This window comes from Centroberyx gerrardi, unplaced genomic scaffold (assembly GCF_048128805.1).
Source record: "Centroberyx gerrardi isolate f3 unplaced genomic scaffold, fCenGer3.hap1.cur.20231027 Scaffold_459, whole genome shotgun sequence".
Classification (NCBI taxonomy): Eukaryota; Metazoa; Chordata; class Actinopteri; order Beryciformes; family Berycidae; genus Centroberyx; species Centroberyx gerrardi.
The window spans coordinates 22,152-35,415 of NW_027605280.1; the positions used below are offsets into that span (position 1 = coordinate 22,152).

Below are 13,264 nucleotides of genomic sequence, written 5' to 3' on the forward strand. Positions count from 1 at the left end.
CCAAGTTTTCATTGGTCAGTTAGTCGCAGGGAAAAAAACAACAACCTCAAACTCCATTCGGGAGCTGCACCTTGTCGTTAAAAAGTTATTAGACCAGGGTTGCACTTGGTGGGTGTATTGCTGGGGACCCAAGGATGTGCAGTGTCGGATTTGGTGCAATTTGGACACACGACACGTTCAATATTAATAAACTTTGAATAAACAAGCGGACAGCGCTCTGTGCAGCAGCGGGGCTCAAAGCAAGCGACTGATAGCCTACGCCTATTGTGTGTTTTTTTTGGGTGAACCAGAGTGTATTTCACCGGTGTTTCTGACCGCGAGAAGCCGCGACTTCGGTGTGTTTTTAAAAATATATATATATTTAAATAATTACAATAATATCATAAACGTGCGACGACTAGTCGACTAATGGCTTGAACTAACGACTACTAGTCGACTAGGAAAATCTTTGGTCGGGGGCAGCCCTAGTAGTCACACTTTTCATTGATAAAATATTGTATCAACCATTGAGATTGTGGAAAGATTTTCTATTCACTCATGTTCACCCAGGGCTGCACTGATGAAACCTTTCACTTTGTGTGATGTACAGTACACCTATGCGTAGGAATGTAAACACAGGTGGGGAAGATTCATATGAACGCGACTATTCCTGAACTATTCATTTAAGCACTGGTACTAACACTAGTATGGACAGTCATGTGTTTCTTGAGGTTTGAGCTGTTGGTGAACCCTTGTCCACAGAAACTGCATCTGTACGGCTTCTCCCCTGTATGAGTCCTCATGTGTATTATCAGGCCATTTTTTTGAGCAAAAGCTTTCCCGCAAGTGCTGCACGTATGCGGCTTTTCCCCTGTGTGGGTTCTGGTGTGTGATTTCAAAGTGAAGTTGAGAGCAAATCTTTTCCCGCACAAATGACATTCGTAAGGTTTGTCCCCTGTATGAACTCGGAGGTGCTTTGAGAAAGCCGAGCCGTCGGCAAACTCCTTCCCGCAGTCGACGCAGCTGTAAGGCTTCTCGCCTGTGTGGGTTCGAACATGCCGTTTGAGGTTCGATGCACAGGTGAATTCTTTTCCGCAAATTCTGCATCCGAAAGGCTTTTCCCCCGTGTGGCATCCCATGTGTCTTTTCAAGTCGGACCTTTGGGGGAACGCTTTCCCACAAGTGTCACATCTGAAAGGCCTTTCACCAGCGTGGCTTCTCATGTGAGTTTTTAAGTTTGCTAAGTACAAAAACTCTTTACTGCAGCTGTTGCATTTGTAAGGTTTGTTGTTTGGTTTAGTTCTAGTTGCTCCTGTGTTCCCAACCCTGGATGTTTTGTAATCTTGGCTCTCAGCTACAGGACAGTTGTGAGAGAGGAGCTGGCGGTCACTGTCTGGTTCTGGTACTGCAGATCCCTCTGTGTCAGATTCAAATTTGATCCATTTAAATAAGATGTTGGCTAGAGGCTCTTTCTCTGCTACACTCTGAGTCTGGTAAGGATCTGAATGCACAGACCGATGCTCACTGTGGTCACTTCCATCACAAGTAGGAGTCAACTCAAAGGTATCAGCCTCCTCCTGCGGTAAAGGCTGCTCTCCCTCCTGACTGGTGCAGACTTCCTCCTGTTCCTCTTTAATCTGTGGAGGCTTTGGGTCCTCTTGACCCAGACTGAAGTTCCTCTGCTGGTTACAGTGCTGCTGGTCAAGGAGAACCTCGTCCTTAACAACAGCCGGCTGTGGGGGGTCTGAAGGAAAGGACAAAGGAAGGGACACTTGATCAAACACATATAAACGTACAATGCCAGCATTCAGATGGTATCCAAGACAAGTCCTGGGAGCCTGTAGTCAGCTCCGCCAATCGTAAGTACCGGTATTAACACAAGAGTCAATACAGGTGTTCTGACACTCTGTGCTGCCAGCTCAGGATGAGCTAGTAGTAATTCATTACCGCTATTGATGACAATTTCTCGATACTGACAATCAAGTAAAACTCTCTAGAAGTTCTAGTACAAAAGCTTTATTCAAAACTATGTCGAAAAATCAGATTTCTCTCCTTAGTCTTGCATTGGCAACGTCCTCGAACAGCGCCAAATCAGCCACTGTATCGTTACGCACAGTATACGCTCCGCTATAACCAATATTGTGAGCCATAATAGCCTATTGATTGATTTCAACATGATTTTACAAACCTGTCCTGTGCAGCCTTATCTCAGGCTTCAAAACGATATCCAGCAGCCTGCGCTGACGGTCGATCTCTTCCTCGTACTCCACAATTGTTTTTACAAACACTCCTAATATTTCCTCAGCAGCCGCAGTTAGTCGCTCGTTGACTAATCTTCTCAAACACTCGACTGTAGACATTTCCACTGAATTAGACATGAGATACTTTTTCTAAAGCTTAACCATACTCTTCGTCTCTCACATGTTGTATGTGTACTTCCGCCGGACTCTATATAACGTTACTCTATTTTATATGGGAAACGTTCCGCTTATTATTTTAGCTTTTAAAGCTTATCTTTCATCGGAAATGCATGACTAACAATAATAATAAAATCAGATACGAGCTTATATTGGATCGTAAAAATTGCAACAACGCATTACAATGGTGCGTTTTCACAGGACGGGAGGGATCGCATTGATTTTCCTCCCTTCCACCAGCTTCCAGCCCACAATACTTGAGAAACACTTGGGCACTAGTATTAAGTGTAATGCCTGATATGAACACAAGGTGGTGCTAAATTTCCACTGCAAAGTCAACCATGTGAAGTGATTTTGTGTAAGAAGTTTTGTGTTAGTATGACAGTGTAGAATTTCTAGTGACTTTGATCCATAAAGTCATTACTGCATTTGAAATCAAGAACAGGGGCTACAAAATAAATAGATACATAAATAAATAAATAAATAAATAAATAAATAAATGAATAAGTCTAACACTGCAATTGAGCCTTTAGTCCCATCATGGACTGTCAACCGCTCTGCAGAGCTTATTATTTTGTAACATCTTTAAAACCTCACATTGATTACATTGTTTACATTCTGATTCATCATGCATAATTATTTTCTCCAAACTGACTCTGCTTTGGCAAGTGGAAACTAAATAAGTGGCTATAGCTCAGTGGTTTTTAATCATGTGCCATTGTGACCAAAGAGTATGCAGGTTATACTTACCATTCTAAAATTGCACTCATCAATAAATTCGCATGTCTAGCCCTGAGACGGAAACAGAATAGTTTTTACAAACTTTTTAATGCCCATTAGTTCTAGATCCAAAACTTCCCTCAAACAACAAAGCTGGTCTCACCAAAAACGTTATCAACCTGCTTTGTCAACCCAGGATTTTCTAATCCAGCCATGAACACCTTCACATAACAAGGGTCGGGGTTTGTAACAAATAGCCAATCACACTCAGCATGGACAAATCCAGAGCAGTTTATTTAAGATAAAATGAAACCATTTATCCTCGTGGGAAATTAGGCCGCTGCATCAGCAAAAAGTAAAAGGATTCAGCAGAGAACAGGAAACAGAATATAAGCACACAACTAGAATATAAAAATAAAAATATAAAAGCACAATAATATAAACAATTGAGGAGTTATGTAAACATGCCTCTGATAGTCTCTAATTCATAGGGATCTATACAAAATAACAATTAAACATTCAACCAAATAATGAAATAGTAACTGAATATCAAATGGTGTAATGACAAGTTCAAGTCAAGCCTCTACTTACACTTGGGATATACACACAGTTATAGTGAGAGGTCTGGAGGGACCGGGATCTCGGGCTCTCGATCTTAAACTTCAAATAACAGAACAGATTCTGGAAAATGTTTAGTACCACTTCACATATCAAGTATGAAGACACTTTTTAAATCACTGGTACTCTGTGCAGCACTAGTATGGACAGTCATGTGCTTCTTGAGGTTTGAGCTGTTGGTGAACCCTCGTCCACAGAAACTGCATCTGTACGGCTTCTCCCCTGTATGGGTCATCATGTGTACCTTCAGGCCATGTTTTTGAGCAAAACCTTTCCCGCAAGTGCTGCACTTAAACGGCTTCTCCCCTGTATGGGTCCTCATGTGTCCCATCAGGGTTGCGGTTTGAGCAAAAGCTTGCCCGCAAGTGCTGCATTTATACGGCTTTTGCCCCGTGTGGGTTCTGGTGTGCATTTTCAAAGTGATTTTGACAGCAAATCTTTTCCCGCACAAATGACATTCGTAAGGTTTGTCCCCTGTATGAACTCGGAGATGCCTTGTGAAAGATGAGCCATCGGCAAACTCCTTCCCGCAGTAGACGCAGCTGTAAGGCTTCTCGCCTGTGTGAACTCTCATGTGCTTTTTCAAAAGCGCACTAAGGTTGAAGCTTTTCCCACAGGTGTTGCAAGTGTATGGCTTCTCGCCTGTGTGAATTCTAACATGCGGGGCGATGCTATATCGATTGGTGAATCCTTTTCCGCAAATTCTGCATCTGAAAGGCTTTTCCCCCGTGTGGCATTCCATGTGTTTTTTCAAGTCGGACCTTTGGGTGAACCCTATCCCACAAGTGTCACATCTGAAAGGCCTTTCACCAGTGTGGCTTCTCATGTGAGTTTTTAAGTTTGCCAAGTACAAAAACTCTTTACTGCAGCTGTTGCATTTGTAAGGTTTGTTGTTTGGTTTAGTTCTAGTTGCTCCTGTGTTCCCAACGCTGGATGTTTTGTAATCTTGGCTCTCAGCTACAGGACAGTTGTGAGAGAGGAGCTGGCGGTCACTGTCTGGTTCTGCAGATCCCTCTCTGTCAGATTCAAATTTGATCCATTTAAATAAGATGTTGGCTAGAGGCTCTTTCTCTGCTACACTCTGAGTCTGGTAAGGATCTGAATGCACAGACCGATGCTCACTGTGGTCACTTCCATCACAAGTAGGAGTCAACTCAAAGGTATCAGCCTCCTCCTGCGGTAAAGGCTGCTCTCCCTCCTGACTGGTGCAGACTTCCTCCTGTTCCTCTTTAATCTGTGGAGGCTCTGGGTCCTCTTGACCCAGACTGAAGTTCCTCTGCTGGTTACAGTGCTGCTGGTCAAGGAGAACCTCCTCCTTAACAACAGCCAGCTGTGGGGGGTCTGAAGGAAAGGACAAAGGAAGGGACACTTGATCAAACACATATAAACGTACAATGCCAGCATTCAGATGGTATCCAAGTCCTGGGAGCCTGTAGTCAGCTCCGCCAATCATAAGTATTAACACAAGAGTCAATACAGGTGTTCTGACACTCTGTGCTGCCCGCTCAGAATGAGCTACCAGTAATTCATTACCGCTATTGATGACAATTTCTCGATACTGACAATCAAGTAAAACTCTCTAGAAGTTCTAGTACAAAAGCTTTATTCAAAACTATGTCGAAAAATCAGATTTCTCTCCTTAGTCTTGCATTGGCAACGTCCTCGAACAGCGCCAAATCAGCCACTGTATCGTTACGCACAGTATACGCTCCGCTATAACCAATATTGTGAGCCATAATAGCCTATTGATTGATTTCAACATGATTTTACAAACCTGTCCTGTGCAGCCTTATCTCAGGCTTCAAAACGATATCCAGCAGCCTGCGCTGACGGTCGATCTCTTCCTCGTACTCCACAATTGTTTTTACAAACACTCCTAATATTTCCTCAGCAGCCGCAGTTAGTCGCTCGTTGACTAATCTTCTCAAACACTCGACTGTAGACATTTCCACTGAATTAGACATGAGATACTCTACTGCAACACAGCTAAAGCTACACCAGCTAACCGAACTAGCTTTTAGCTCTTCTTGTCTGTTTATACGGAAGTGCGCACGGCTTCAATTTCTTTCCGTATGAAGGTTTGCACATTTTTAAGTTCCTAGCTTGGATCACAGCTTGGATACATTAGCATCTCTTCTGTGAAAATGCACAGCAGAAGTTATGACAACCGTTTTCACACATTTTTTTTATAGAAATATCGGCAGTTTATTACATAAAATAAAAAAGCCATTAGCCTACATGAAATTCATCATAACACATCTCTAAACAGAGGATCCATTTTTACAATGTACAGGAAAAGTGGATCTTTGAGCACCGCTAAACTGCAATAAAAAGCAACAAGAGAACATATTTGCAATATTTATTTCAAAATTATTTTTACAAAGGCATTTGTGAATTTTTTAATTTAAAGCTTATATAGATAAACATACTTGTTCCTGATGATGTTAGCCCTTAACCCTCTTTGTACATAAGACTAAAGCAGTTGAAGGACATTAAAAGGGACATGCCTCTATCATCCTGCTTTAGTTGCTTGCCAACTTAAAGTTACATGCCGTAACCTCTCACTTGCCTATTTCATTCCCGTTTAAATATTATATTAATGTAGAAATATAAATTAAACAAATGAACAATCTTTTCAAGATTCCCTAAAACCCGAAAATACTGCAAAAATACATGGCAAAAGAGAAATACTGAAAAGCCTGTTATATAAATGTGTAAATGCATGAGTGAAATGTAACAGTCTGGCATGGCCACTCTTAAAGTTAGGAAAGGTGAACGGCGTCAGCAGGAGGAGAACCATAAAGCTATCATCTTTCCGGTCCGTGTCAAGGGTGCTTGCCAAGTTGCTCTGAGTAAAAAATGGAGGGGTAGAGGAGCATGTTGGGGATGGAATGTGTCACTGTTGCTGGGATTTAGTATGGCCCATTACGAAGCGGCCGCCATGCGGATCCTCTCAGGCGGATTCAGCAGAACGTTCTTAGCTGCTTTGATGGTGTTCTTCATAAGCATTGCCACAGTCATGGGTCCCACTCCTCCAGGCACCGGGGTGATGAAGCTTGCCTTTTGCCTCACACCTACAAATTGACAGAAAAATAATGTTATAGAAATGTGAGAACCTAGCATAGCCCTGTAGAAATATAATAACATAACCCAGTAGAAATATAATAACATAACCCAGTAGAAATATAATAATAATCTGCAATGTTCACTACCACTTACCTTCAAAATCAACATCCCCAACCAGTCTATTTTTGCCAGTGAGTGGGTCCTGTACTCTGTTTATTCCAACGTCAATAACTGCCGCTCCCTCTTTGATCATGTCTGCGGTAATGAGGTTTGGAATCCCTGATAATTAAGGAAACACACAGTACAGTTAGGACACCCAAGAAAACTTACCTACTCATGAAAGATACGATTTTAACACTAAGAATGCTTATGGATTTGCAGAAAAAAGGGAAACATTGTGACAAAAAGCAAAGAGGAAGACACAAACCTGCAGCAGCCACAATGATATCAGCAATTTGTGTGTGCTGGCGAAGTTGCTCCTTTGGAGTGTAACGGTGAGAGATGGTGACGGTGGCATCACCTGCAACAACAAAACTAAAGTTTAGTACGTGTTACTCTCTCCCACAAACATGCACAGACAAGCACACGCATACACACCTCTTTCATCTTTCAACCCTATCATCGAAACCTACCTCCGGGCCTCTCGTGACGCCCATCCGTATGCAGTAACATGGCGATTGGCATGCCAACATTCTTGGAGCGTCCGGCCACCACAACATTCTTCCCAAGGGTGGGAATACCTGAAGAAGAGAATTTGGAGAGTTAGTTTGGTTAGTTACAGGAGTTATACTGTTTCAGGCAACTTTTCAATCAGTATAAGAGGAAGTAAGGGGGTCACTCTTCTTACCCGTGCGTTTGATAATTTCCCAGACTCCCCAGGGCGTGGCAGGCAGCATGGTGGACTGATCCAGGCACATGCGACCCACATTCACTACGTGGAAGCCATCCACATCCTTGCTAGGGGAAACTGCGTTACAGACTCTGCGCTCATCAATGTGTTCTGTGAAGAGCAAGAGGGGAGTTGTGGTCAGGGCAGCATGGTCCCAGACAAAATGTCTCATGCGAGTAAATAAGTTTAAGCCCACACAGGCAACTTATGGCACACATGGCTATTATTGCTTATAACACGGAAACAAACTGGTAACCGAGTCAGAATGCAGATAATATTGTAGACTAAGGAATAAATGGATCATTAAAAAATACTGTTGGTCATAATTGTTTGAAAATTGTTGCTGTTAAATAATGGCCTTCTGGTGTTATATAGTGAAAATGTCAATACTTTAGCAAGAATTAATCTTTCCCTTTCACTCTTCTGATCTTTCTATACCTGGCAGAGGCAACTGGACCAGCAGGCCGTCCACATGGTGGTCTGTGTTGAGTTTGTAGATCAGGTCCAACAGTTCCTCCTCACTGATGTCTGAAGGCTTTAGGATGGTCTCACTGCTGATTCCTGTAGGAGGTTGAAAGCGAGGAAAGTTCAACTCAAGCACAGGTAATCCACTGTTTTGTGTTATAGATCCATTATCTTTACATTGTGCGAGTAGCGGTGTGCGGGTCTTTTCTTACCGACATCAGCTGCGGCCCGTGTCTTATTCAGGACGTAGGAGTGACTGGCTGGATTCTCTCCTACAAGAACTACACTAAGACGGGGTCTCCTGTTGCCAGCGGAGACCCAGTCCTCCACGTCGACCCGCGCCTCCTCTCGAATCTGTTGTGCTAGTTTCCTTCCTGAGATGACCACTGCCTCCTGCCTGAGAGTTGGTATGCAAAGAGACAGAGGTCAGAGGACAACTAGCAGTAATACTCCTACAAAACGTACACTTCAAACACTTCAAATTGACAAGGGATAAGTTGGCCAGTGTTAAACTAAACCCTTCTAATTTTCTGGATATGGTCCCTTTCACTGCTGTGGGAACAGCGCTGTTGACACCTAAAACCTGTAATACATCTCTGCCATCTAACCCTTGGCAAGCGCCAATTCTAGTCTCCAAAATTAGATACAGTACTGCGCCACCTGACCCAGCCATATGTTTTTTGGGCACACGTCCTGCGGTGTTATCTTCAATCACACAGCGCTGGTAAACGATAGTCTAAACCGAACGTAAGAACAAGCAAAGGGGGCCAGAGGAGGTCTTTTGGATGATCCAATGGCCAAGTACAGTCTGAAGTTGGGGGCAACTGGAGGATAGCCATGGAGAGTTCAGATGGCTAAAAATAATTGTAAACGACACTGCTATTACTGCAATTTAAGAGACCTCTTGGATCGCTCTGCTTTCAGGACATGCTGGTTGCACTATGTAGATTAGAGTGGACGGTGGTGCTGCTCCAGTCACATTTCAAAAGCGTAAAAAATGGTCAGCGCTTATGTAATAGCATGCACAGAGGAGTAATAACTGAAGAGTAATGAGCCATCAACAGTGATGTAACCAGCCCTTCATTCTGCCACAAGTAATTAAACACTCATGGAAAAGTATCACATCCTTGGGCAAAATAGGTTGAGACCATGGGGCCAGTGTACCAGGTTCCAGAGAAAATGTGTTGAGGCCAGGGTTACAGGGCATGCATTCTGAAAACAACTCAAACTGCAGTCTAACATGCAAACTCAAATACAAAGCTACGTCCAACTGTATAATAAATATCCCGGGTCTGTGAAGTACAACTGCCCCAACCACCTCCCCAAATAAAAGGCTAAGAAGAGAGTTGATTGTGGCTGTTTCACAATAATGTGATGTAATTCACTTATTCGATTAGTATTTAAAGTTTTATCTACGAGGTGATATTTGGTAATAAGCTATGTATGATATAAGAGAGCTTTCTGTCCTCTGCTTCTGAAGCACATCATGTGCAGAGGGCACATGAGGTTTGTGTTTTTAGGCGATGTGCGGAGCATTAGCTAATTATCTCAATCATGAGGATCATGCTGCAGCACGTTTCAAATAGAAAAACCTGCACGGGATGCTGCAATTTTTTTTTTTTTCGCTGCATAATGGCATGTCTTCAAAGAGACATTAATGCACGCGCTCGCAGTTTGCTATCTGAGTCTTCCAGAAGAGGATGACGCACGAGTCTCTTGTGTATTGATCAATACCTCCAGCTGCCCCAGGAGGAGCTGAAAAACCAGATCCACCACTCCTGGCTGGAGTGCAAGCACCCACAGCTATTTCATCAGCCACCCAGCCGCTGCAATGTTACCGGCATAACGCTAGGGGCGCACGAAAATGTGATCAACTGCGGATATTTAGGACGCTACAATCCATCACTTTTACTGCCACATCTTAAAACACACAACCCGATACATTTACATGTCAGGGAAAGCAGGTAAATACTGAGAGGCATTCGAAAAGGAATATCTGAATCCCTTCTTTAAGGAAAGAAAACACCCAGTACCTCGTAAAGTGCCTCTACATTCAACAGTACAGTGTAGAATTAATAGTTGGTGGTCACACTCACCTCGATGCGGACATGTGTAGGCTACAGACTTGATGCTGCGTGTGTTGGCACAGTTTTCTAAGAGCCCTGAGCGTTGCCATCCTGATCAGCTGTGAGAAGAAGAAACCACGGCGGGGTTATGAAATAGGCACGGAAAAGCACCGGGGCTGATGGAGCTATGCCTGTAAAGAACTCAATGTGCCGAAAGGTTTTTATAGCTCTTCCCCTTCCCTTGCCCCACCCGCATGTTATCTACGCCAGTATCTTCCTCGGCCACGCCTCCTAATGGTTGCATACCTAATGAGTTTCCAAGCAACTGCCTGCCCCGACATAGCCATCCCATCTATACAAACTGGAAGCGCACGTTTTATAACACTGGGTATAACGAGTGGGCGGGCGTCCCTGAGTTGGATTGGAGTTGACTAGTAAAGTACAACACGAGAATTAAGTTTAGCAAGTTTGGCTGATATGTTTGTGGACGCATTCTAAATACGACAACTCGGTTTCAGATAAGACAAATGTTTCAGTGAGTTATGGTGATACATCTAGCGCTGCTGCTTGCATAGACCGTGTGAGGGCGACAGCGTCTGGCTGCTGGGCTGGTGAAGAGACTCCGACAGAGGAAGAGGCTGTGGTTCCAGTTAGCCTGCTAGCAGCGCTGACAAGTGGTTCGGAGTGGCGAGTTGAAAACTTAAATTTATCTACTAAACCAGAGTTTGAAGTTGTAATCTTAGCTCTCCAGCGACTACTTATCCACGATGAGCTTCCTGTTGTAAGTAGCCAAGTTAACGTTACAGCATGAGCTATCTTAGGTTTCTACAAAGTCACACCAAGGGAGGTAATATTAAGACACATCAAAGAAAGCAAGGCAGTTAACGGCAGTGTAACGTTAACGTACTAAGCTAGCTTAGCTAATCATTTTTAACCTTTACGTTACATACTTTGTAATAATATTAAGAGTGATTTGTGCGGATGTGTAGTTGACCAACCCGTAGCGTTAACTAACCTAACTTCAACTTTTGTTTACGTGCTAACTTAGCTAGCCTGCTGGGTAACGCTAGCTAACATTATGTTAGCTAACGTTTTCACGCTTTCGTTTGGTCAGTTTTGGCCAGCGTTAGTTATCATCCTCACCATTGCTATCTTAAATTCATCAGTGATTACTAAATGTCGAGCAAAATTATTGCTAGTTCTCGGCAACGACATTGTGATACTGTTACATTTCCTGCATATTGCACCAAGTCGGTAACTCAACCTAACTTTACTTGCTCCACGCAGGTCACAGTCATAATTCAGTCACACTGAAAACAAGCCATCCACTCAACTTTGTCAGCGTCGTGTGGCGTTTTGTGACTGAATGACGGTGTGACAATTGTTATAGCGATTAAAAATCATGCGTAACGTTATAGCATAAACTTCATAATGTTGGCCAGACTACCTTCCTGTAACTGCTGACTGAAAAAGCAAACAGGAAGCCTATTGATAACATGTCTAGGGCAAACAGAAGCATCCACTCCCACCCAGACATTTCATGCAACTGAATTGTCTGTCTTCAGACAGCTGCTTAGTTCCACTGTTGTTGCTTTGTAGTGGCAGTCGCTCATCCAAGACCTTCAAGCCTAAGAAGAACATCCCAGAGGGCTCCCATCAGTATGAGCTGCTGAAACATGCCGAGGCAACGCTGGGCAGTGGGAACCTGAGGCAGGCTGTAATGCTACCTGAGGGGGAGGACCTCAATGAGTGGATTGCTGTCAACAGTAAGTTGATGAGTAAAATAAATTGACATTTAAAGAGAATATCACTCAGTGTAAGAACTAGCATTTTATACCCATGGTCATTGATGAGATTAAATGATCCCTGTGCAGAAGTTGAGCTGTTGCAGTAGCAATTAGTAAAAGAAAAGTATAGTAAATGAGGCCCATATACACAACTGAAAATTTCAACATTACAACTTGTTAAATGTGTGAGTGAAGGTATAAGAAGGTATGGATCACAGCATTAAGAGGGTTTGCAAAATAGCAGCAGTAGTAGCAGTAGAATTATTTGAGACAAAGAAAAAACAAATATGTACAATATGATAACATATAGGCTAAGTGATAAAAAATGTCAATATTGCGAGAAAAGATAGTGAATCTGAGAATATGAGGAAATGAGAGGAAAACAATATGTGAAATTACAGCATGCAGTATATACAGGGCGTGCAAAAATGTGCTTACAGGTCTACATAAGGCCCAAAACAAACAACTATATGCCTTATCAAATGTATTCAATTACAGCTAATATTTACTGAAGGTGCAGATTTAGATATGTGCATTACTACAAGTTGTTTGTTTTATTATTATGCACAAATTGCAGAAAGAGTAAACCATTTGAAATACTTTCCATTTGCATAAAGGGCCAAAAGGTACATTGTTAAACTAGGTTAAATATACAATTAAAAAAGATAAAAACATTGATTGAGTAAGAATATATAAAACAACATTAGCAAGTACTGACTCAATAATGTTCAGATCGTGCCCTAACAGGGCGAAGTTTTGCTGCATTCCTGGTGAACCTGCCAGACACAGAACAGTAGTAGTTCATTATTGTTATCAAGAATACATTCGAAGAGAAGAAAAACGAATCTGTGGTCTTGTTAAGATGCACAGCCTGGGGTTTCTCAATAGAATGAAGGAGAGACTGACTGTGTAGACAAAGTTTTTTCTCTTGCATGTCAGTGAGGTTGAGTTGAGATATTAGTGTAGCATCCTGGCAGCAGTTGTGCACTTTCTGGTGTGGAGATGACCATCTGTCTGGTCATAGTCTGCTGTGTCTACTATTCTGTTCATTTGCCAATTTGTTTTGTCTTTTGCCCTTTTCTTTCAGCGGTGGATTTCTTCAACCAAATCAATATGCTGTATGGCACCATCACAGAGTTCTGCACTGAGACCAGCTGCTCTGTGATGTCTGCTGGACCAAGGTAACAGTAGATATCCTCTCCATGCATACCATTTCATTCAGTTTCCCACTGTCATCTATGTTTCTACAATGATCAG

General features: G+C 42.6%; 3 protein-coding genes across 3 annotated transcripts; 1 reads left to right on the forward strand and 2 right to left on the reverse strand.

The window, feature by feature from the left end:
* Window positions 1-474: 474 nt before the first annotated feature.
* LOC144538391 (uncharacterized) lies at window positions 475-5,708 on the reverse strand. Its single transcript, XM_078282427.1, has 4 exons — window positions 5,509-5,708; window positions 3,822-5,075; window positions 2,168-2,344; window positions 475-1,723 (listed from the first exon to the last, which is right to left on the reverse strand). Exons 1-4 carry the CDS (start codon window positions 5,696-5,698, stop codon window positions 663-665), a joined length of 2,682 nt encoding a protein of 893 aa, XP_078138553.1. The 5' UTR covers window positions 5,699-5,708; the 3' UTR covers window positions 475-662.
* Window positions 5,709-6,079: 371 nt separating this feature from the next.
* LOC144538392 (bifunctional methylenetetrahydrofolate dehydrogenase/cyclohydrolase, mitochondrial-like) lies at window positions 6,080-10,404 on the reverse strand. Its single transcript, XM_078282428.1, has 8 exons — window positions 10,251-10,404; window positions 8,367-8,551; window positions 8,128-8,250; window positions 7,648-7,800; window positions 7,433-7,540; window positions 7,228-7,320; window positions 6,954-7,079; window positions 6,080-6,808 (listed from the first exon to the last, which is right to left on the reverse strand). The coding sequence occupies exons 1-8, from the start codon at window positions 10,328-10,330 to the stop codon at window positions 6,660-6,662; spliced, it is 1,017 nt and encodes a 338-aa protein (XP_078138554.1). The 5' UTR covers window positions 10,331-10,404; the 3' UTR covers window positions 6,080-6,659.
* Window positions 10,405-10,582: 178 nt separating this feature from the next.
* On the forward strand, window positions 10,583-13,192 carry LOC144538393 (MOB kinase activator 1A-like). Its single transcript, XM_078282429.1, has 3 exons — window positions 10,583-11,001; window positions 11,820-11,986; window positions 13,095-13,192. Exons 1-3 carry the CDS (start codon window positions 10,988-10,990, stop codon window positions 13,190-13,192), a joined length of 279 nt encoding a protein of 92 aa, XP_078138555.1. The 5' UTR covers window positions 10,583-10,987.
* The last annotated feature ends 72 nt before the right edge of the window (window positions 13,193-13,264 follow it).